General features: G+C 40.5%; 1 protein-coding gene across 26 annotated transcripts in view; it reads right to left on the reverse strand.

Moving 5' to 3' along the window:
• Positions 1 to 1,245: 1,245 nt before the first annotated feature.
• neb (nebulin) overlaps positions 1,246 to 22,010 on the reverse strand; it is a 97,574-nt gene continuing 76,809 nt past the window's right edge. For 8 of the 26 annotated variants that reach the window (XM_080497641.1, XM_080497629.1, XM_080497624.1 and 5 more), the window contains 18 exons: positions 21,858 to 21,971; positions 18,884 to 18,988; positions 18,698 to 18,802; positions 18,282 to 18,386; positions 17,742 to 17,834; positions 15,537 to 15,629; positions 13,488 to 13,580; positions 12,466 to 12,558; positions 9,463 to 9,555; positions 9,052 to 9,144; positions 8,407 to 8,499; positions 7,627 to 7,719; positions 7,050 to 7,157; positions 6,774 to 6,960; positions 5,923 to 6,015; positions 5,699 to 5,839; positions 5,504 to 5,607; positions 1,246 to 2,027 (listed from right to left, as the gene is read on the reverse strand). In XM_080497641.1, the coding sequence (XP_080353767.1) occupies positions 1,854 to 2,027; positions 5,504 to 5,607; positions 5,699 to 5,839; positions 5,923 to 6,015; positions 6,774 to 6,960; positions 7,050 to 7,157; positions 7,627 to 7,719; positions 8,407 to 8,499; positions 9,052 to 9,144; positions 9,463 to 9,555; positions 12,466 to 12,558; positions 13,488 to 13,580; positions 15,537 to 15,629; positions 17,742 to 17,834; positions 18,282 to 18,386; positions 18,698 to 18,802; positions 18,884 to 18,988; positions 21,858 to 21,971 (1,980 nt within the window). In that variant the 3' untranslated portion in view covers positions 1,246 to 1,853. Of the gene's footprint in view, positions 2,028 to 5,503; positions 5,608 to 5,698; positions 5,840 to 5,922; positions 6,016 to 6,773; positions 6,961 to 7,049; positions 7,158 to 7,626; positions 7,720 to 8,406; positions 8,500 to 9,051; positions 9,145 to 9,462; positions 9,556 to 12,465; positions 12,559 to 13,436; positions 15,630 to 17,741; positions 17,835 to 18,281; positions 18,387 to 18,697; positions 18,803 to 18,883; positions 18,989 to 21,857; positions 21,972 to 22,010 lie in introns of those variants that run through there. The other 18 variants (XM_080497627.1, XM_080497640.1, XM_080497645.1 and 15 more) reach the window with 17 other exon arrangements.

Below are 22,010 nucleotides of genomic sequence, written 5' to 3' on the forward strand. Positions count from 1 at the left end.
CGAATGTACCCCATGATCAGATTGATCCCTAAAAAAAATCTGCATTTCTTCTCATGTCACTGCCAGATTTTCTTTCACTTTCTGGAGAGCATACAGGTTTGTGTTATACACTATATTATCAATGAGTTCTACTGGAAACAGATGTCTGAAGAAATCTATGGGATCTCTTCCCTCCACATTCAGTTTCCACTCTCCTAGAAAAGGACGCAAGTCTCCGTCAAAGTCATTGTCTTGGCCTTTCCATATATTTTTTCAGGCTTGAGTATGGTCAGGTGCCGTGTGGCCATCTTCCACACCTCCCTGATCATGTTGACCGTCCTCTGGATCCTGCCCCTCATCATTCTCACTTTCTGCAACCTGACTGCCTGTCTCTCCATCATCTTCAGCTCTTATGTCTCTGTTCTTCTCTGGCAGCCACTCCTCATCACTGTGGTCACTGCACTCATCATCACTGTGGTCACTGCACTCCTCATCACTGTGGTCACTGCACTCCTCATCACTGTGGTCACTGCACTCATCATCACTGGAGCTGGACGGAATTTCCTGGACTGTTCTGTAGGCTGCTTTGTTCTTTGCTGCATTTGAAGTATACAAAATATGATGAAATAATTATTATAGTAATTCAAACGCCAGCTAATCTGCACAAAAATGTGCATTTTAAATGAATAGCTTATAAATAGAACAATTATACACTGACTTATAACCACAACAGTCACAAGAAACAGTGAAGCAATTATATGACTTTTGTTGAAAAAAATATACTGGTGATGCATGATGTCCACTTCATTGGACACATGGCTAAATGTGATTTTCTACATATTGGACATGAAAATTTCATATTCCAAACAGATAATGTCCTTCCCTAGATGTTACTGTATATCATAAGTCCAGGAAAGTATGGATTGAGAGTCATGACTCAACAGAGGAAACTTTGTTCGTACTGTCCTTCTATGGAAAGAAGAACGATTTACAACGGCCATAGTGCCCATGAGCCGTAGCAGCTTTTCAGAAAGGTTGCGTTTTTGCCCTGTTTCTACGGAGCAGGAGCGTTTCTTGAAAAGTTGCGTTTCCACCAGTTTCCACGTTTTCAAAAGTTGTGTTTCATGTGGCTCCAAACACTGTTGTCATGTGAACAGACACCCAAAATGAGACAGAAACTTTGTTGTCATTTAAAAAGTTGCCATTTAAAAAGTTGTCGTCCAAACGGGGAAGCGAGTTTGAAAAGAAGAGAGTGAGGCAGAGAGCTGCAGGAACTTGGTGTGCTTTATTTACTACTGATTAAAGGTGGAGGATGAGCATCAGCCCGGAAACAAATACACACTTTCTACTATTGGATGGCCTTCGATTCAAGGTTGGGATGGCCGAGGCAAATCTCAGACAACTCGTCAGGAGCGGTTCCATGGTGGAGGGTATAGATGGTGACTCACTCCTTTTACGTATCTACGTTTTCATGGATCTCCATTTAAGGCAAAAATACTTTGTAGAAGAGGAACAATGAAGTTAAAATAATGTGTATTACATTTTAAATGTACAAAAAAAAATGGGCCAAGTTGTGTGTCTTGTTTTTCCAAGACTGTGTTCTAGACAATTTTAAATAGTGTGTGTCGTCGGTTACAGGCATGTTATGTATATAATATTTATATATGTCGGGTCATGAAAGCTTGTGTCACATCCACAGGAAACACAGCAGCAGCAGCGTGAACAGAGTCAGACTTACCCACGAGAATTACAAACAGTTCAGAGACAATGACGAGCTACAGGGAACTTTATTCTACAGATTGCACGAAGACACGCTGGCTGGTCCTGTGGATGTGTCGCGTCCCCTCCGGAAGGACGGGGGACGGGCTCTGTCTTCAGATTGCCTCCACATAGTTGGCGGGCAGCATGCCGGTCTTGCCAGTGCGCTGCACGGTGCCGTACATCCAGCCCTCATCGATGGACTGAACGTTCACTATCACGTCTCCGTCCTTGAAGGAAACCTCGTCGCTGTCTGCAGCCGCATAGTCATACATGGCACGTACAGTTTTCTGAGGGAGAGGGGGAGAGAAAGAGACAGAGAGAGAGAAAGAGGAGGACAGAGAGAGACCGAGAGAGAGGAAGAGGAGGACAGAGAGAGAGGAAGAGAGCAATACAAAGAGGAAGAAGAGGAGGAGAGAGAGACGGATACGGAATCATTTGAGTTTGTTCCATTAAAACTGGACTTAGACCAACATTAATCATAGTGAACTATAAGTAATATTAAATTATATCAACAATACTAATATCTAAAATTATGATAAAGATTAATGTTGATAACAACAACAATCACTCATTAATTAATAATAACATCAAAGCAATATTTTATATATTGATATTTTATGTATTTGGAACCACCTAACAACAAATTCAACACTTTTAAACTAAAATACAGGCATTTGAAGTTATCTTTCTTTTAAATAAAATAAAATTAGTCAAGCAAATTTGAATATGAAAAAAGAAAATAACAGTTGCACAATGCATACTTAAGATGAGCAATCAAAATGGGAAGTGTTACAACAACAAAAAAGAAAATTAAACAAAGGATGGTAGTTTTGGCAGAAAGTACCTTTTCCAATGATTCCAGATATTATCAAATTTTGCTTTTTGATAAAGTGATTTTCTCCATGATGAAGATTTCATAGGTGATATCATGTCATTCACTAATAGATGGGCTGTCTGGTTTTAGCCTTTTTCTTGTTATTACCTTTCTGGCCGCCACACTCAGTTTTCCAAATAACTCGTTATTTCTATTTGTGGATGGGGAGTGAAGCAAATCAAAGAAGACTTTGTTCCAATTAAAACATATATTTCTTCCAAATATAGCAACTATTCCTTTATGGTTCATGTGCCAGAAAGCAATTACTTCCGGACAGGTCCAAAATAAGTGAAAGCTCAACACTTCTGCCAGCAACTGGAAGAGGCAGCGTGGTGAGAACTTTGAACTGGGGTGATGAAGAATCTGTTCAGAATTTTCCAGCCAAATGCCCCTCAGTGCCTCAAAACTGCTCAGCTGCCTCAAGGTCACGAGAGCACCAACGTTATGAGAGCACCGAGGTCATGAGAGCACCATCTCAACAGCTTCATCTCTTTCATCCAGCCACCTATAGAAATAATCTTAAACCAAGTTTTGTGATATAATGTCATCCATTTATTTCTCATTTCCATCACATTTTAATCAGTGTTTTGTCCCCTAATCGTGCTTGTATTGGAATTTCCCCAGAGATACTCTCCTCAATGTCTTACCACTTTGCATTATAGTGAAATTTACAGCAACGAAACAAAATCCTTAATTGAGCCAATATGTACTCATCTTTTAAATAGGGACGTAAGTGTCCAGTTGGAGAGTTTGTAGTTTTATTTGGGGATTTTTACCTTGTCATATACATCATGATATCAATTTGTCCCATTCATTAAACTGTGAGTTGGTTATTTCAATTGGAAGTGTCTGAAACAAATATAAAATCCTTGGCACGATATTTACTGATTCAACTTGAGACTCAAAACTAAGTATAGGTATTAAATTGAACCTACCAATACCTTCCTTTATTTTTTATTCAATGGAATGCAATTAAAACATATAGTTTTGTAACACTGATACCCACTAATACTGCTTGGAGTATATTTGTTGCTATATGATCAATTACATGTGATGCGGCGAACATTGTCTTGTATAAACCCTGTCTGATGGAGGCTTATTATCTGGGGAAGAATTGTTTCCAGTCTTTTTGCTATAATGTGTGTGAAGATCAAATCCTGTGACTCCTGTGGGAGTTAATTGAGCCTTCCAATCAAGGAAGGCTCCTCCCCTTTGACTCCTCCCAAAATTAGGCAGCTCTGCTCTGGCACATGGCACCACTCACAAGAGGAAGTACTTCCTCCTCTTCCCAAGATGGGCATGTGTGGGTGGAGCCAGTCCAGCTCACACAGACATAGCAGATTCTGAACGCAGCCCCTATGATCCAATATTCTAATGGAGGAGAATCAGGGAGAAGCTGGATTTGGGGCAATTTTTACTATTTTTGGACCAACAAGACCACGTCAAAATTGTGTTGAAAAACTGTATAATATGACCCTTTTAGGATCATTTAAATTGGCACATGGTCTGACAGATCGATGGTCCCAATATTGCAATTAATCACTTTATTTGAATATTTTTGAAGCATAAAAAATAGTTAAACCTTGAGTCAATGGAACATGGATGAGAAAAGAAGGTGTCGTCCCTCATTGTTGAGTCCTATCTTTCCTATCAAGACTTTCATGATTTTCATGATTCTCGAGTTTCCTGTGTAATAGGGTTTTGATGTCTACAATTAGATGAAGTCTAACATTAAAATACTTTTTTTTTTTCATTTTTAGGGTCTGTTTGCTCCTTTTAATTGGGTTTCCCAGACTATTTACATTATAGGTTATAATAAAATCCCTCTCCACCAGGATCGCCCTCTCCACCGGGATCTGACATTGCCTCCACTGCTGAGTTGCAGATCACGGTGCTATTCTTGTAGAAAACTCTCAGCTCTCAGGTTTTGAAACTATATATTTCTTTCCTTTAAAGGGGTTTTGGCTTCTGCATACTCCCTTCGTTTCCGTGACACCAATCTTTCTTTCTGCCAAGCTGTTTTATTCATGTCCTCTTTCACTTTAAAGCTAAAGAACTTGGCCATGGTGCCATTTCGGGGGGTTTGGGACCAGCGCTCAGTGCGATTAGATGGGGGAAGCTCCAAATCTTTAATTAGGAGGTTTTCAACAAAAGCATCCACCGAGTCCACATTCTCTTCAGCACCTTCTTTCACTTCATGTATTCTGATGTTTCCATATTGTAGGTGCGTGACTTTAGCGTGAGTTTGCACCTGGAGCTTCACCAGCTCCGACAGAACTTCTTTCAAGGACTGGATTCGGATCTGGGCCATGTTGATCCGCTCCTCCACTGCTTCCATTCTTTCATTGATCCATTTTATTTCCTCTCGTATGCCGCATTGTTGCCCACTGGGGTATTTTCTAAATTCTGTCCTCCTCCATGTTGCTGCTAGCTTGTTGACAATCTTTTTCTTTGTTGTCTAGTTTTTAACTCAGTAGCTGCTTTCTTCCCAATTTCTGGCATTTTTGTTTGTCTGGAAAATCTACAGGATAGTATCCATGTCTTAGGCAATATTTATTTTTTTGGGGGGGTCAGTTATTTTTACAGTCAGGAAGCCCGTTTCTCTATGCTGCCATCCCTTCTCAAGCTATACTGAAAGTTTATATTTTTATCTCATTCTTAACATAGAATAAGAATGAGACAGAACAATTGTGAAAAACATCAAGATGATGTATCTGTTGCATAATGTGAATATTGATATTGTCACTGCACTGAAAGTGTGCTTCAAACAGTGGAAACAACACTGATTAAATACTATTTAGGCGCTTTACCTCTATGTTATGATGATTAATTGTCATGATTTATGAAAATGAGTCATGCTGGGAAGTGCAGGTCGTGTTAGTTTATTACCCCGGTGGTGGAGGGGTGGGATGGGACGGAGGACACAGTGGTCTGCTGGGTGGCAACTGATGAAGATCTCTGCTGCACTTCCACAGTCTTGGCGTGCTGGTAACCTGCAGATCCAAGGAAACCACACACAGATGATCACTGTTGTTCAGCTCCATCACGCCATGCCGGTGGAGGTTTGGTGTGCTGGCTCTTTACCAATAGAGGAAGTCATGAAGCCATTGCTGTAGAGGGACATGTGGTGGTCCTGGTCCTGGGAGACCTCGGACTTCTCATCAGCGAGGCCGCTCAGAGCACTGGTGGAGCGGGAGTGCTCCTTGCTGCGACGCTGAGCTTGGACTGAAACAGAGAATAGATGTTCTGGGATGTGTCGGTCGGCTTCACGTGCAATGATTGTGTCGGGTCATGAGGTTTACTCGCACCTGACATCATGTGCAGACTCCTGGACTGGATGTTGTCCTCCGCCGGATCGTAGTCGAACACAGAGCCTGGATTCGTGCGCCACACACGCAGATCTGAGGACGGACAGAAAGTACTGGATCAAGTAATGATTACTAAAGAAAATCATCACATCTGTTCCCATCATGTCTATTTAGGTTCTACTGCTGTACTCAAAGCAGGGAGGACCACCTCTACAAGCAAAATATATATATATATATTTATTTTTTTAAATCTTAAACTGCATCTATTCACACAGTAATTAACAGACTAAATATAATCAGGAAAAAATTAGTTGAAGTAATCTTCCTCCTATATTCACCTGTGAACTTTGTTTACACAACAACACTTTTAAGTGTTTTCAGGGTCTGGTTACACAACAACTGTACTTGGACCCATTGAAATCGCAACTTTTTGAAAATGCTCCAACTCTGTTGTTGTCGAAACGGGGGAAAATACTACTTTTTGAACACTCGGAAATGCTGGCACTGGTCGTACGCACCACGGCTGTAATAAATGGTTCTTCTGAACATGCTCAAGCAGATAATTGTTCTCTGGGCATGAGTGTGAGGTTTCACAACAAAAAAAAACATCGCACCCACTTGTGTCCCATCATGTAAATTACATTGTCTGCAGCATTTCTGCCATTGCATTGTTTTCAAAATCCTGCCACATGACTGTGAATCTTTTCAGAAACATAAAAATGTTTCACTTGAAATGTGTGAACAGAACTGAAGATCGACAGTTTTACAGTAAAAGTGGTAAAACAAGTCCCACTTCTTCTGAAATTTCAGTTTTCAGTTTTTCTATCTATTCATTCTTTCTCCTCTTATACCGGTGATGGTCTCCTGGTCGTGCTCGATGGCTCGTCTCCTCTCCATCTCCACCACACGCCTCTGGATGCCACGGTAGTTGATGTCGCTGAAGTCCTGTGTGTTTTTCTTCACACGCTCGGTGATGGGGTCCGAGGTGGTGGCAGTGAAGCTGCCCTTGTGCTTCTCGAAGTCCTCATGGTACCTGACCTGGAGAGGACAAACCCAACACCGACAGTTTCCATTTTCACTGCTCAAAACTGGCAAGCTGGATGGAAATGTGAGTGTGAAGATCTTACTCCAGAAATGATACGCTGGGTCTCCCGGACGCGCCTCATCTCAGGTGTGTCCAAGACGAAGGCAGCCTTGCCCTGAACCTGCTTCCGGAAACTGTCAGAGTACAACACCTGGAGGGCAACAGGATCATGTAACACAATAAGCAACCACAATGGCTGTAGCCTGAAGCCATCACTCATAGCCATTAGCATCCACAGCACAAGAGGTGTGGCAAAGACACTTGAAGCTACAAGGACACACACAGTGAGATGGGACGTTACTGGGACTTCAGACGGATGAATTAGAAGGGAGATTGAAGAAATAAACCAAGTCCAACCTTGACTGGCAGAACAACAAAGGGGACACGATGAAGAGGAGTAGTTTGAACAATGGGGTGGTTAGCTGTGATGGTGTGCACAGGTACATCACGGCTGGTGGATTTAAAACACATTTCAAAAGAGGGAGCACGGTCGGGAAAATTAATACGATTAACTTGAGCCAAGAGGGGGGCAAGTCAGTTAGACAGAAAGGGTTAAACAAAAGGGGGGAAGAAGAAGACGAGCACGTCTCCAGGAGTTCTCATAGCGGCTCTGAAGGTACCGAGCTAATGTTTTCTTGGTTCCTTTTGACTCGCTCCATCTCTGGAGTGAACACCACAGGAGTTCCCTTGGCTGAACTGTCTTTATACAACACCTACAGGACAGAAGAACAGCACCCCCCAGGGGCCGGTCAGACACTGGAAACACACACACACACACACACACACACACACACACACACACACACACACACACACACACACACACACACACACACACACACACACACACACACACACACACACACACACACACACACACACACACTATAGTCCTATAGGACTGCTTTCAGAGACCCATACTCGTGAACCTCGTACGAGATCCAGGAGAAAAAGAGTGTTTGAAGATTAATGACTTTCACTGAGTTGACGTTTAGTATTTTGGAGTGTTTAAGCAGAGTCTGAGAAATGGATCCTAACAAGGAAAAAAAAACAGCGTTTTAGCAGAAGCTTTAAATCGTCATTTGCTGCAAAGTGGAAATGAAGTCAGCAACAGGCTTATGGGAGGAATGTCTGACTGCAGGTTAGAAAATAATTCACAGGTCAAAAGAGGAAAGGGTTTCACTCCAGATGGTGGAGGATTAAAGATGGGTCATGGATGGCAATGGAGGTTAAATGGCAGCCTGCGTCTTAGACGGAGGCAGATGAGATGAGCATGAGGATGTCAGATGGTAGCGGGATGGAGGGGAAGAAAGCGAAGGAGCTTATTGCTGGGCGTTATGGGTGGGCAGGTCCACGCTCATGGGTTACGACCACACTGCAGTTGGGTTGGGTTCCACTACCGAGCTGATGTGCTTCTGGGTTTGTTTGACCCGCTGCACCTCTGGGAGATCCGGGATAGCTGTTGCTCGACCCAAAGAGTCCTTGTACTTTATCTACCGTCGAAAAAAGCAGGTTTCATGCAGAAAAGAGTGGGAGAAGAAGAAGAAGTGAAGGGCAGATCGATAAACAATCACATGTTGAAAGGAAGGAACCAGCACAGCAACAGAACTCAAAGCAGAATTAAAAACACACTTTTTCACCCTGGGAAATGAAGAAGCAGGTTATTTCAACTGGTGTTATGGCTGTGTGATGGGTTTGATGTGACAGGAATAAGAGCTGAAATACCTTAATCAGTGGTTCCCAACCTCGAGACAGATATCAGAGCGAGGGAAAAGGAGGGTCTGCCTGAATCTATCTGGGAAACTACTTTTGTATCTTCATAAGAGTACTTGTTTAGCTTCATTGTCATCACATGACATCATCCCCTCAGATATTGAAATCTGAGGGGATTTCCACTTTTTCCAACTAACAAAACAGTTGGGAACCACTGAGCTGAACAGCCCAAGAGATTTCTTATGACATTTACAGGAGATAAAGTAAAACGATTGGGTGAATGGAAAATGAATGAAGAGCGGGGGATATAGGAGACCACAGCAGTGGAGTACCGTGCTAATATGTTGCTGATTGCGTTTAACTCTCTCCATCTCTGGCGTCTCTGCCACTGATGTACCTTGTCCGACTCCTTCTTTGTATTGTAGCTTTGAATGAGACAGTTAAAAAAAGTAGAAAGTCAAATATGGTGTTATAACAAGTGAAAGTAAAATAGTCTCTAAAGTTTAGGATATCAAAATATCCAGAGAAATTTTGACAACTTAAAAGAAAAAAAACGTTGAATGTCGTCAACATCTGCTAGAAATGAATGATAAATGAAACACGGTTAGGATGAAAGAGTGAGAATCAACAGCACTAAAAACAGGAAAAGAGAACTCTGTTCTGATGAGAAGGGCGTCAGACTTTGCGGGGAGATTCTATGGGGGTAAGATAAGGGTCACTACAGTGCTTTTTTTTTCCTCTACCAGGCTGATATTCTTCTGGGTTTCTCGGACCCGCTTCACCTCGGGAGGATCTGGTATGGCAGTGCCTCGACCCACAGAGTCCTTGTACTGAATCTGCCAGTCGCAAAGGTCAAACAGGTGCAAAGTAAGACAGGAAATAAGAAACAAAACAACAGGACACAGACGGTTGTCAAGGGGTTATTATCGGAAAGGGGTTTTCAGGTATGTAGGAAGTAAGTAATGCTGTAAACAAAGGGTGTCAAACATAAGGCCTGTAGGCCACAAACCAATAAGAGCCAATCAGAGGGTGAAATCTGGCTAGTTAAATTTTCAGTGGTTCCAAGCACTGCTTTCATGAAAACAAATTCCCAAAATACAAAGAAGTTTTGGTTTTTCACTTTGAAACTTTCATATGAAAACAAGGACTGTATACAAATTACATAAACATGTTATCTGCAGTTCCCTTTCAGTCGATTCACTTGGTACAACACATATTGTATTGGATATCAGGCCCTGGCGAGGACCAACACAAGGCTTGTCTCATCTGCTCGGGCATCAGGCGTTGACAGACCCCCCAAGTGTGTGAGTTTTGTCTGCAGCTTCAGAGGTTGACACTTGAACACTGAGTTAAGTTCCTCGAAAAGGTGGTGGGCTCCACAGACGCACTGCAAGACCCTCTCTTCTCTGAGTCGAGGGACCCAGCTTCGTCTGGCTCCGACGACAAGGGGATGAAGTTTGAAGCCCCCGCTACTAGGTGGGTGGACCATATGGGGTCCATGGAGGGGCGAACCAAGTTTGAGCCTGAATTTTCTGAGGGGGCGAACCAGCTACTCGGTCAGGCGGCCAGATGAGGACGTGCTGGAAATCAGTCTAGACATGCCAGGGCTGTCGGAGTACAAGAGCTTGTCGCCAGGCCAACTAGCTGCCGCTGCTGCACCAGTTGGCATAGACGAGAACTCGTTCCTCGCAGTATTTTGCTGGGCAGCAGAGAGGCTGGAGGTGGATTCGTCCACCCCTCCCCCTACACAGAAGTCGTCCCGGTTTATGGGATTTCTTTTAGCCCCTGAGCCCCCTCCTTTTCAGTCTGAGGAACAGAGGAGGTTACATTTATTGTTTCCAATACGGACTCTATGTTCATACATTGACCACACCCAAAACGTGCGGTCACGTGACAAATTATTTGTCTGCTTTATGAACCCAGCCAGAGGTAAGGCCCTGTCCAAACAGCACCTCTGTCACTGGACTGTGGAATTTATATCTTTAGGCTACGGCAGCAGAGGCCTACCGTTGCCCCGCGGTGTGAGGGGACATTCTACCAGGGACATGACAACATCATGGGCCCTTTATAAAGGGTTGTTGATGAGTGAGGTTTGTGCTGCGGCCAACTGCTCATCCCCACTCACATTGTGCACATTTATCAGCTGGATGTGACGGCTCCGCTGGTGGCTCTGTCTGTCCTGTGGGTTCTACAATGCACAAGAGGATGCTGGTTTGACTCTGGTTTGGTAACTGCTCTTTGGGTCGTGAATATATGTCCCATACAATATGTGTTGTACCAAGTGAATCGACTGAAAGGGAACAAAATGTTCTAGATAGCACCTCTGTTCCCTGAAGGACAGGAACAAGGTACACTTGGTTGCCTTCAATTCATCTGGTCTCGATGAAGAGCGGTTATTGAACTGAATTATGACTGCGATGCCACTGAATTATATGTGCAGACGGAGCCTCATATACGTCATCACAGATCACCTGCTGTAAAGGCGCCAATAGAGGTGTCTTCAGCAGGCCTCGCCGGGGCCTAATATCCCATACAATATGTGTTGGACCTCAGGCCTCTCTTCCAGATGTTATATCCATAGCATTTCGTTTCTGTAATAAAACTGCCATTTCTAATTTGACCACTCAGGGGATTTTACACAAACAGTAGATTGTAGTATTGCAGTGATAAAAGATAACTTTTAGATTGAAATGTGGTTGACATTCTTGTCTCAGTATCAATATCCCTGGTTTGTTTCAGCAGTTTTCAGGTTTTGTCGAAAAACATGCACTTAAGGTAATTAATTTATTGAAATTGCTTGCCCAGCTACAATTGGATCCAGCACCACGAACATGATCATAACGTATTTTATTATGAGAAGAATTAGGGGAAAAAATGTGGGTAGCAACATTTGTAGGTTTATTTCTGTTCTTAACTCTTCAAGCCTCAAGCTTCACTGTATGTGGCCCCTCATTTAAATAAACGTTTAACACCCCTGTTGTGAACTTTTGAGGTTATTTTCAAGCTTATAATTGAGTTAATTATTTTATAATTCAGATGCAATGAAAATAAAAACATTGAGAGAGCCCTTAATGCCCTGAAAAGTAAAATTTTACAGTGGAAACATTGTTGATTTGCTCCATACGGTTAATAAACAAATAACTATGTGGTTTATCCAGAGTTTTGGTTGTACAGATCTTTCTTTATTCAGTTTTTAAAACTTACAAATATGTGAGAATTGCTGAACTAAACAAAGCCAGTTTAATTTATAGTACTGAAAATTATTTTCCACTTTTTATGTTTTCTTCTTTCATTTTGACATGCGTGGTTAGTGCAAGTCACGTAAAATCCTCAAAAATACACAATTTGCATGAAGTAAAAAGTTCAATCTGAATATATTTTAGCTATTTATTTTGTGCTATGATCAACATCTGCTTGTTTCCACTGTGAATGTGAACGTCTCAGTCTTTTTGGAGCTCTACAAGAACTCCTAGTTAGTAAAGAGAAAAAAAACTATGTTTCTGTAAAGAAGTTAACTGGGAATGGTGATTTTAGGAGATTGCATGAAAAGTCAGGAATGGTTTATTTCTTGGATACTGGAAAAGGAGGTGATGTGGAAGAGGAGTCAGCACTAATTAAAAAGGGAACGGGAAATTGGGAGTCAGAGGTGAATATTTCTAGAGAAGCAGGATGTTAATTCGGAAGATGTTTATGTCGATGATTATAAATAGAGAGATATGGGTCACTGGAATTTGTTTTTCCTCTACCAGGCTGATATTCTTCTGGGTTTCACGGACCCGCTTCACCTCGGGCAGATCTGGTATGGCAGTGCCTCGACCCACAGAGTCCTTGTACTGAATCTGCCAGCCGCACCAGTCACACGGGGACAGAGTGAGACAAAAGGAGAACTGAAGACACACGTTGACTTTGGAAAGACAACAAACAAAGGTCTCATTTCAGGTAATGGAGGGAAGATTTGCAGCTTTCACCATGAGAGCCCTCAAAGGACCAACAGATGAATTATGATTGGCTAAATGGCCATGACCAAAAGTATGTGGCTACCTAAAGCAAGCAAACTATAATTTCACATAGTGTTTCTGTGAGTTCTGCCTCTTGTGTTTTAGTTGCAGAATCTGAGACTGATGTGTAAAAATAATCATAATCAGAACTCCAGTTCAGTCAGGACGACTGAGATAAGGCTGTGGTCAAGAATTTATTGAAAACCATTGGTTTCTGTCTATGGTTATGGTTATGGTCACAAAATATTTGGCCAATTGAATAATCAACATTTAAAATTTTAAATCCTGCATACAGACAATGTTCCCCACATACTTTTGGCCTTTTAGTATTTTGTGCAAACTATTCTCTCTCTCTCTCTCTCTCTCTCTCTCTCTCTCTCTCTCTCTCTCTCTCTCTCTCTCTCTCTCTCTCTCTCTCTCTCTCTCTCTCTCTCTCTCTCTATATATATATATATATATATATATATATATATACATACAAAGACATACAAAAACCTCTGAATGGGAAAAATGAAAAACAATGGAGGCCTTCAGTGGCTTCACGTATTGCAAGAACTCATTTATGTGATGAAACTAATCGTGAAAATCTATTTTCTGAGGGAAGTTATATTGGGAATGGTAATTCTCAGACTTTGGATTTAGTGTAAGGTAAAAAAGGTAAATGTGAAGATTTCAGTTTAAAAAAAACAAACAAATGACATGAAGTCGGGGTTGGGGGTGGGTGATTTCCAAAAGTTAAGACGGTCACTGCAGTTGTTTGTTTCCTCTACCAGGCTGATATTCCTCTGGGTTTCTCGGACCCGCTTCAGCTCTGGAGGATCTGGTATGGCAGTGCCTCGACCCACAGAGTCCTTGTACTGAATCTGCCAGTTGCACGGGGACAAAGTAAGACGAGGAATAAGAAAAATACAGCTTGTACTGTGAACGCACAGCCCACAGTTTGGGGAAAAAAACTGCAAAGTGAGGTGATAATTTCAGGGATATGCAAGTACATGGGTAAAGTAAATGCTGCAGGATTCAAGTCTTTGCAGGAATTGAATTATTATTACCAAAATATGAGCACCAAATATGATATAATCACAATACTTGGCCAAAAGTATGTATACATTCAGAAGACAGATCCAGCTCAACTTTTAAGTGTTGTAGTTCATTAAAGTATTTTAAAGACACTATTATGTCCTTCCATTTGACCAAAGTTGGCAGCACAACATTAATGTTGTCACGGCTTGCACGAGGAAATAACGAAATCTACCCAAACAGTGAAAAATAGCCTAAAACATTCTCTACATACGTTTGGCCCTTTAGTATTGTGTACTAACAATCTTATTAATGATGTTAGAATTACATCTGAATGCTTAAATTGGTGACTTTTAGGGACTATTCAAATTCTTAAAAATCAGTAAAAGACAATAGATGATTATGAGAAGTTAATCAGCATGACATAATTGATTTGGGAAAAGTTATTAGAAGCGATTGTCAGGTTGTTTGTCTGGGCATAAAACCAAAAAAACTTTTTTTTTTAAAGTTTGTCCACGCACAAATAAGACACGTGAGATGTTTAGAAGCTCCACAAACTCCTAAAATTGGTCAATGACTGAACTTTGATTAGCATGATTTATGCAAAATGTATGTGTTGGAAATGTTATTTTAGGAGATTGCATGTAAAATCAGGTTTGATTATATTCTTACTGCACAAACAGGACATGAAGAAGGAAAAACAGCATTCATAGAGTCTATAAGCAGACTATCAGGTCTGAGGGAGTTTAAATTACATCATCAAAGCAACGGTCACAACCCGCCATACTTGCAAGTGCATGCTGTCGACTTGCCAAAACGCTTTTTGTGCATGAGAAACCTTCGCTGCATTCGGGCTATGGATTCATTGAGCGTACACAACGTACTGTGTGAGGCTTTTACATTTTAAACTTCGTTTAAAATTGCAGTGGGGAAGTAAAAAGACAAAAAAAGCAAGTTGTTAAGTGAATTATTTGTAACATTTCAGGATTGAATTTCAAAGTATCTCTGTAAATGTGTAAAGACATGATTTAAATATGACTGATACAGTCATTTGCCCAGTGGAACGTGTATGCCCAGTTTTGGAGTGGGGTGGACGTCCTGTGTGCAAAGAAGACCATTCTTCATGAGAAACAAAGTCATATGGCACTATATAAAAAATATATATGGGCATATCAAATATCAATTAGAAATAATCTATAAAACTACATTGTACAGGATATATTTTCTCCCCCCAAAATATCTAAAATCTGAGAGTTGTCCAGAGCTGACTTTTATAATTATCATCAACGTATCATTTCCACATATTTCCACACCATAACTCAGATATAGAAGAATGAGGGAGAAAAACTCACGTTCATCACACTTGCACGCTCTTACAACATGTGAGTGAATAAGGACACCGGTATGAGCAGCGCATGTAAGCACGGCCTCCGTGCGATAACGTGGCAATAGCATGGAGATCGTATGTTGTAAGCACGCTGTAAGTATGTATGACTCACCACGTGTGCAAAATATGATACACGCAACTACTCACAGCCAGGTGTGGCGTGCGGGCCACGTACTTATACCTCGTACAACTGCGCGAGTGATGTGCATAGACGTACTCCCACCCTGCTCTTGCCACTCCCTCCCCACATTTTCAGAAAAAAAACGTGGTGACCATGGCCTCCCCAAAAAAATGTACAGACGAAAAACACACAGGGTGGGTTGTGACCATCGCTTAAGGGTCAGTGAAATAGAAGCAAGGTGTCAGGTCAAATGAGGGATTTAGGAAGTTGGTAAGTTGTTTGTTTTTCCTCTACCAGGCTGATATTCTTCTGGGTTTCTCGGACCCGCTTCATCTCGGGAGGATCTGGTATGGCAGTGCCTCGACCCACAGAGTCCTTGTACTGAATCTGCCAGTCGTGCGATTTAAACAGGCACAGAAGAAGACAAAAACAAAAATACTACTAAACATAGTGAAAAAAAAGCATTCACAGTGACAGCAGCACTTACTTATAAAACTAGTTATTAGCTGTACTTCAAAACTAGAGGATTTATGAGTGAGGCTGTTGAATATGCAAGAGGCTTATTTTTGGATCACTTTTGGGTTCAAGCACAATTATTTATGAATTATATCATGCAAGCCCCAAATGTCTAATAGATTGTTCAAATGTACAGTAAATGTAATGTGATTATGCTAAAAAGAACGTGGACACAAAATATTGTTGCCAATGTAGTTTTAAAAACCACATGGGCATTATTTACACTGTATTAGGCAAGTGAATATGTTTGGTAATTTCAAACTGATGAACGAATTAGAGGTAGTCAGAGAATAAAAACCTTTAGTTTATTTTCAAATTCTACAATTTTCTAGAAAGTAATCCAGATTGACGATTATATTTTCAGTTTGTAATGGTGGATGTTGTGAAAGGGTTTTTGAAGTGGATGTTTTACGAATCATGATTCGTTTCTCAGATGGGGAATTTTCACTTTTTGAAAAGGATTTTTTCAATCCAATAAGCCAGTGGTCATGACGATTATCTTTAAGTCTTAAGAATTTCCCTGGACTGTAATATACTTTATATACGTATTTCAGAATGTTTTTCTGAGTAAGTTATGCTATAGGCCTGCATTCAGAGATGTAATGTAGCACATAAAAATTCTTTATAGAGGGAAACATTCATATTTACTTTCATTAGGAAAAAGAGATTTGTCTTTTTGGCCAACTTGACAAAATGCTCAAAAAGCAGACAAAATGCTGTAGTTGGCCAAAGTTTTTCAAAAAATTACCTCATGCAGGTGATTAACTCCTATAGCTATTATCACTGGAGATTTAAGAAAAAGGTTTTATTATATAAGAACATTTCTTGTCAAAGTGCAGTAAGTTGCATGGGTTTCAGAGTGATGCTGAAAAACTAACCCATGCTACTATTGTAACTCCGTATTATCAGGGTGTCCAAATAACTGCTTAAAAAGTCTTCAATTGATGGAAAATGCTGCATCAGAGATCACAACACTCCAATAGTGACCAGATCCCAATTTCAGTTCGAGAGGCTGAAACAGTCTCTACTTTTAAGACCAGAGTCAAGACTTTATTTACTAAAGCTTACAGTTAGGACTGCATCAAATACTCCCCCCCCCCACCTCTCTCTCGCTCTCTCTATGTCTCTCTCTCTCACCACCTTTCTTCCCGAATCAGTGTCTCTATCCGAAACCAAACACTGGTTTGGTGCATGCTTGCACCACACCCAAAAAAAAACCCCCAGAAAATTTGTCGTCTTTCAGTCTATGGCTTTCGAAGCAGTCAGACATAAACTTTAGACACTAAGAGGCATAGTTTGACGCAGTTGCAGGATTTTGTTCCATCTGACTCAATGATAAATGTTGCTTGAAATTGCGGGAACACAAAAATTTGCAGCATTGTTCTCTCTCGTCAAAAAGGTCATGTTTTATGGAATTTTCCCCACATGTGTTACATCGTCTTGTTTGGCAGGGTCTTGTCACGCCTCCGATCTGCTTATTTTGTCACTCAGAGTCATGGTATGCGTACAGTCCTGATAAGTGTACCACATTTGGTGAGTTTTTGAACATGTTTAGGGGTCAAATTTGGGTCTAATAACACGTAAGTATGATAATAATAATTATAAAAAGAAAACATTTCAATAAATGGATGAAATGAAAAATGAATGAAAATGTGGCTTTTAACGGACTATTGCTATCCTTTATTTTAGTTTGTAATGCCATTTCGGTCTCAATCAATTTGAATGTTCCTTTTTAAATTAATTATTTTTGAAATCCATTAAATCTGTTTTTAAAAGCCACAATCAAAATATTTCTGATTCAGATTTCTAAATAAAGATTATTAATATCATTAATAAATGTTTGGTACTGTAGGGGCTGCAGAGACTTCAATATTAGATTAAACATTTACCTTTAAAGAGTTTATAAGGTGAGTCAGGTCTGGTTTTTCTCTTGGGGGGTTGGGGTTAGGGGTGGGGGTGGGGGTGGGGGGGGGGGTTGAATACCGTGCTAATGTTCTGTTGGTTATGTTTAACCCGCTCCATCTCGGGGGTCTTGGGCAAATCGGTTCCTCCTCCCAACTCGTCTTTGTACTGAATCTTTGCATGGATGAGGAACAACAGGATGTGGTTAGCCTCATTGACACTGCTGTACAATGAGACTAATGAAAAATAGGAACTACATTCAATGTCTGAACTCTAGAAAATACTGATTTAGGACATTTACAGAAGAGGAAAAATGAGACACAGAAAGAAACATTCAAAGATTCTTCCAATGTGACACTATGAAGACAGCATTAAACGACACACAAGCTTCGCACTACGAAATGCCACACTATGGAAACACGAATCAATGGTTAGTGGCGTGTATTAACTTCACTGCGTTTAAAGAAAGAAGTCTGTTTTGTTCAACAGGGAATTAGGGCTGCATGTCAGAGTTTGTTAAAAGTGAGGGAAGACAAACTCTAGAAAACAAAAAAAGTGAAAATGTGTTATTTGAAAACAATAAACAAAAATAAAACAAAACACATATGATAAAGTAGATACCAAGCTGAAATTCTTTGTATTCTCCTTAACACGGAGCATTTCAGGAGTGTCCTGTACAGAAGACACTTTGCCCTTTATGTTTTTAAGGTCACTCTGGTACTGAAGCTATGGGAAGAAAAACAAAAGTGCAGTTAAAAAAGTTTCACAGTGAACACAAAACCAAAAAGAAGAGAAGAAGATAAATGCAAAGCCACTGCATTAAGAAACAAATGCCTTTGATTGTGCTGAGGATTAGCTTGAATTTCACTTATCTATCTATATAGTAAAAAAAGAGTACGCCTTTCATGACACAAAACCTCTTGCAGGAGTTACAAAACATTTTGAACAGAAAAAGGACAGACGTTTAACAAGACGTTGGCAGAACTGTTTGTTTCCTCCATGACAAAGTAGGAGACCGTTGATGGTCTTTTACTCACCGTACTGAAGTTCTTCTGATTCTCACGGACTCTCTGCATCTCAGGAGTGTCCAGGACTGGCACATAGTGAGACATGGTCTTCTCAGCCTCCTCTTTGTACTTTTTCTGTCGATGCAGATAGAAATTTAAGATGTGTTATTAAAGTGTTTGTTTTCCTTGTTTTCCAGGTCCAGCTGGATGATCTACCTGGCTGACGATGTTCTTCATCTGCTGAGCGTGGATGATGTCCGGGGTGTCGATCACCGTCGTGTAGCTCGCTCTGTCCATCTCAGCGGTCTGCTTGTACTTCGTCTAATGAGGGAAAAGCTGAGAGTCACCACTGATCAGGGGCCTCATTTATAAAACCTTGCGAAGGATTCCTAGGAGAAATGTACGTGCGCTCAAAAGCTGAAAATGGCGTGTGCCCCCAAAAAATTGGCATCAATAAAACCGTGCGTATGTACTCGGTCTGCATGCACTAAGGAAAATTATATTATCTGGTGTCACAGTAGTGGAATCACTAATAAAAGAAAAAACAAGTGATCAGCAGGGCGTCGTCACCACGAGGAATGTTTCTCAGGGTTAGGGTTAATGCTAACCCTAACCCCAACCCATCATGTTTTGTAGTTCCATCACACATCTCACACACACACTCCTTCCACCTCTGTCTCTCTTTCTCTCTCCACACACACACACACACCTACACACACCAAGCTGTATACAGGTAGTTAGAATCTGTGTTTTATTTGTTTTCATTGTAAATAAATATAATTTTTGGAATCATACTTGCTGTGTTATTAATGAGCACAAAGGTGAATGAAATGTCGACCTCTTCTGTGTCAAGAACTACGAAATCCTTCAAGCTTTACCATTTATTGTGGTAACTGTAATTAATTTAACTATTAATTCAAATTCCTAATTAACTGTTTAGTATATCTTATGAGACTGATATAACTGAATTGGCTATAAGTTCCTGTTAAACAGGTGTTGCTCTGAGGTATCTGATACAGATCAGATTAAAATTTCAATAACATAATTAATAACTATCTTCGATAATTGGCCAACAATAACCAAACACAACATAAATGGTACCTAGTGATCCTTATGAGGTAAGAAATCCCTACAACGTAGAACATATACTAAACTGTATTATGTATCACGTATGTATAATAATAAAATAAGGAATATAAAATCTATCATTTCTTTATTTTACATGTAACCCATTGGTAAATCATCTCTATTGCAGTTTGTTTTTTTGCATGAGACTTTCCCAGAGAATCACTTTAGTTGTTACCGTTTTTTTTACTGTAATCTGTTGCAGTACATAAAAAAAATTCTAATCTCGTTACAGGTATATTCGATAAAAACTGGGATTACTGAGTGGGATTACAATAGAAAATCAGATGGAAGAAACTCCAACTGCAGCTGTCACAGGCGCCGTCCACTGCCATATTGCAACACTTCCCGACACGTTCAGGCTGACTGGCACTTACGCGTTGCAATGGATACTGCAGCCAGCTGCTCTATGTTTTAAAGTTGGAGAAGTCTCTTAACCCCTCTGTACAATGTGAATTACACCTCCCAGCCGTGAAAGTGCTGTGACCGTCCAGGAACGTGACGTCTCACCTTAAGAAACATCTCGGTAGGAGAAAACCTGCTCACTTTCACTGAAACACACTTGGATTCTGTCAACAAGTTTTATTAGCTCACTAACCTGCCAGCAACCTGCCAATACCAGTACTGGTGCTGATGGTAGAAACACGTTTGGCTTCAAGGATTTCAAGGACAAGCATCCTTCTCAATACGTTTAGAAGATTTTATGTTTTGGGGATTAATTGGGATGACATGTGCCATAACTTTTCTTTGCTTGTTGACTGAGTAGTTTTGTTGTTCGGTTATAATCAATCAGTGATTCATGCTGCCAGATACAACCTCTCATCAAACATTCATATTTATCTGGAAAAAAAACAACATTAAAACCAATGAGGAAATGGGAAGAGAGAGAGAGAGAGACAGAGAGAGAGAGAGCGAGAGCGAGAGAGAGAGAGAGAGAGAGAGTGTTTTGGAAAAGATAGGCACATTTTCTTGAATAGAAATTAAAAGCTTTACTTGTATTGTGGTTTCGATTCTTTAAAAAAAAAAAATCACCTTTGACGTTTGACACCTGATTGGTTACTGAGTTTTGATAGTTCAAAACTTGCAATTTGTGTATAAGATGTGTCAACACACTGAGCAGACGACACATTCTATTCTTTCTTGTCTTTATTTTTTCACGTTTGCTGGTGAAGTCATCCAAAAGTAACTAAAATTACTCTGGTACATTACTTTTTTATTTTAGTACTTAGAGTAAGTTACCGATTAAATTTTTTGACAAGTAACTTGTAATTGTAATGGATTACAGTTTTCAAGTAACCTTCCCAACCCTGCTCCCGACACAGGTGTCACCGCGCTATTTATGTGTTTACTCTGAAATTAGACCAACTATTACACAGTTTGACACAATTGATAACCAATCAGTTCTATCCAGCGCTCTGTATCATGTGAAGATGAAAGTTTGACATATGAACATGGTGCTGCTGATTTAGTAGTAATGATCCACTAAAGAACCATCTATACCACTATAGCTCAGCTGTTAATGATTATGTGGATCAATAATTCTGATATTTGAAGATATTAAATGTATGACATGAATCTGGCTTCAATTGTCCACCTCACAATCAGCGCTGCCAGGTTCACCGTCTCCAAAATGTGCTGTTCAAGGTTCAAAGTTGTCGTAGCAGTACAAACACACTCCCACAAAGTACATTTTTTTCACAAACATTGCATGGGAAGTGGCGTACGCATCTTTTAGGACCTGTTTTGTGCTTCATTAACCTTTATAAATGAGGCCCTGGGCCTTTTCAACTGCAATCAAAAGCATCGAGGAGAACTTGATAGAAGACATGCTCATTATCCGATCCATCTGTGGATTGTATGCACTGATCAGTCATAATTTTATGACTAATATGATGTACATTCTCGTTTTTCTACCAAGAAGCCTGCTGAAGCATCAGATTTGATTATGTGGCACAAAGATTTCCACATTGTGGAGTTTTACTACTAAAATGCATACTCCGATTAAACAATAGGAAAACTGATCACACAGGTGATTAGATTGTGTCATTATTCATTTATCATTCACCTGACTGAGGATGTCAGTGGCGTTTCTGGCTCTCATGAAGTCTGGGGTGTCTGTAGCCAAGGCTAGCATTCCCTTGCCCTTAATCTCCTCCTCCAGTGCCTTCTTGTACTCTCTCTGCAAATACAGAAAACAAAAACCCTGTCACAAACTGTT

Source organism: Blennius ocellaris (assembly GCF_963422515.1).
Source record: "Blennius ocellaris genome assembly, chromosome: 6".
NCBI classification, from domain to species: Eukaryota; Metazoa; Chordata; class Actinopteri; order Blenniiformes; family Blenniidae; genus Blennius; species Blennius ocellaris.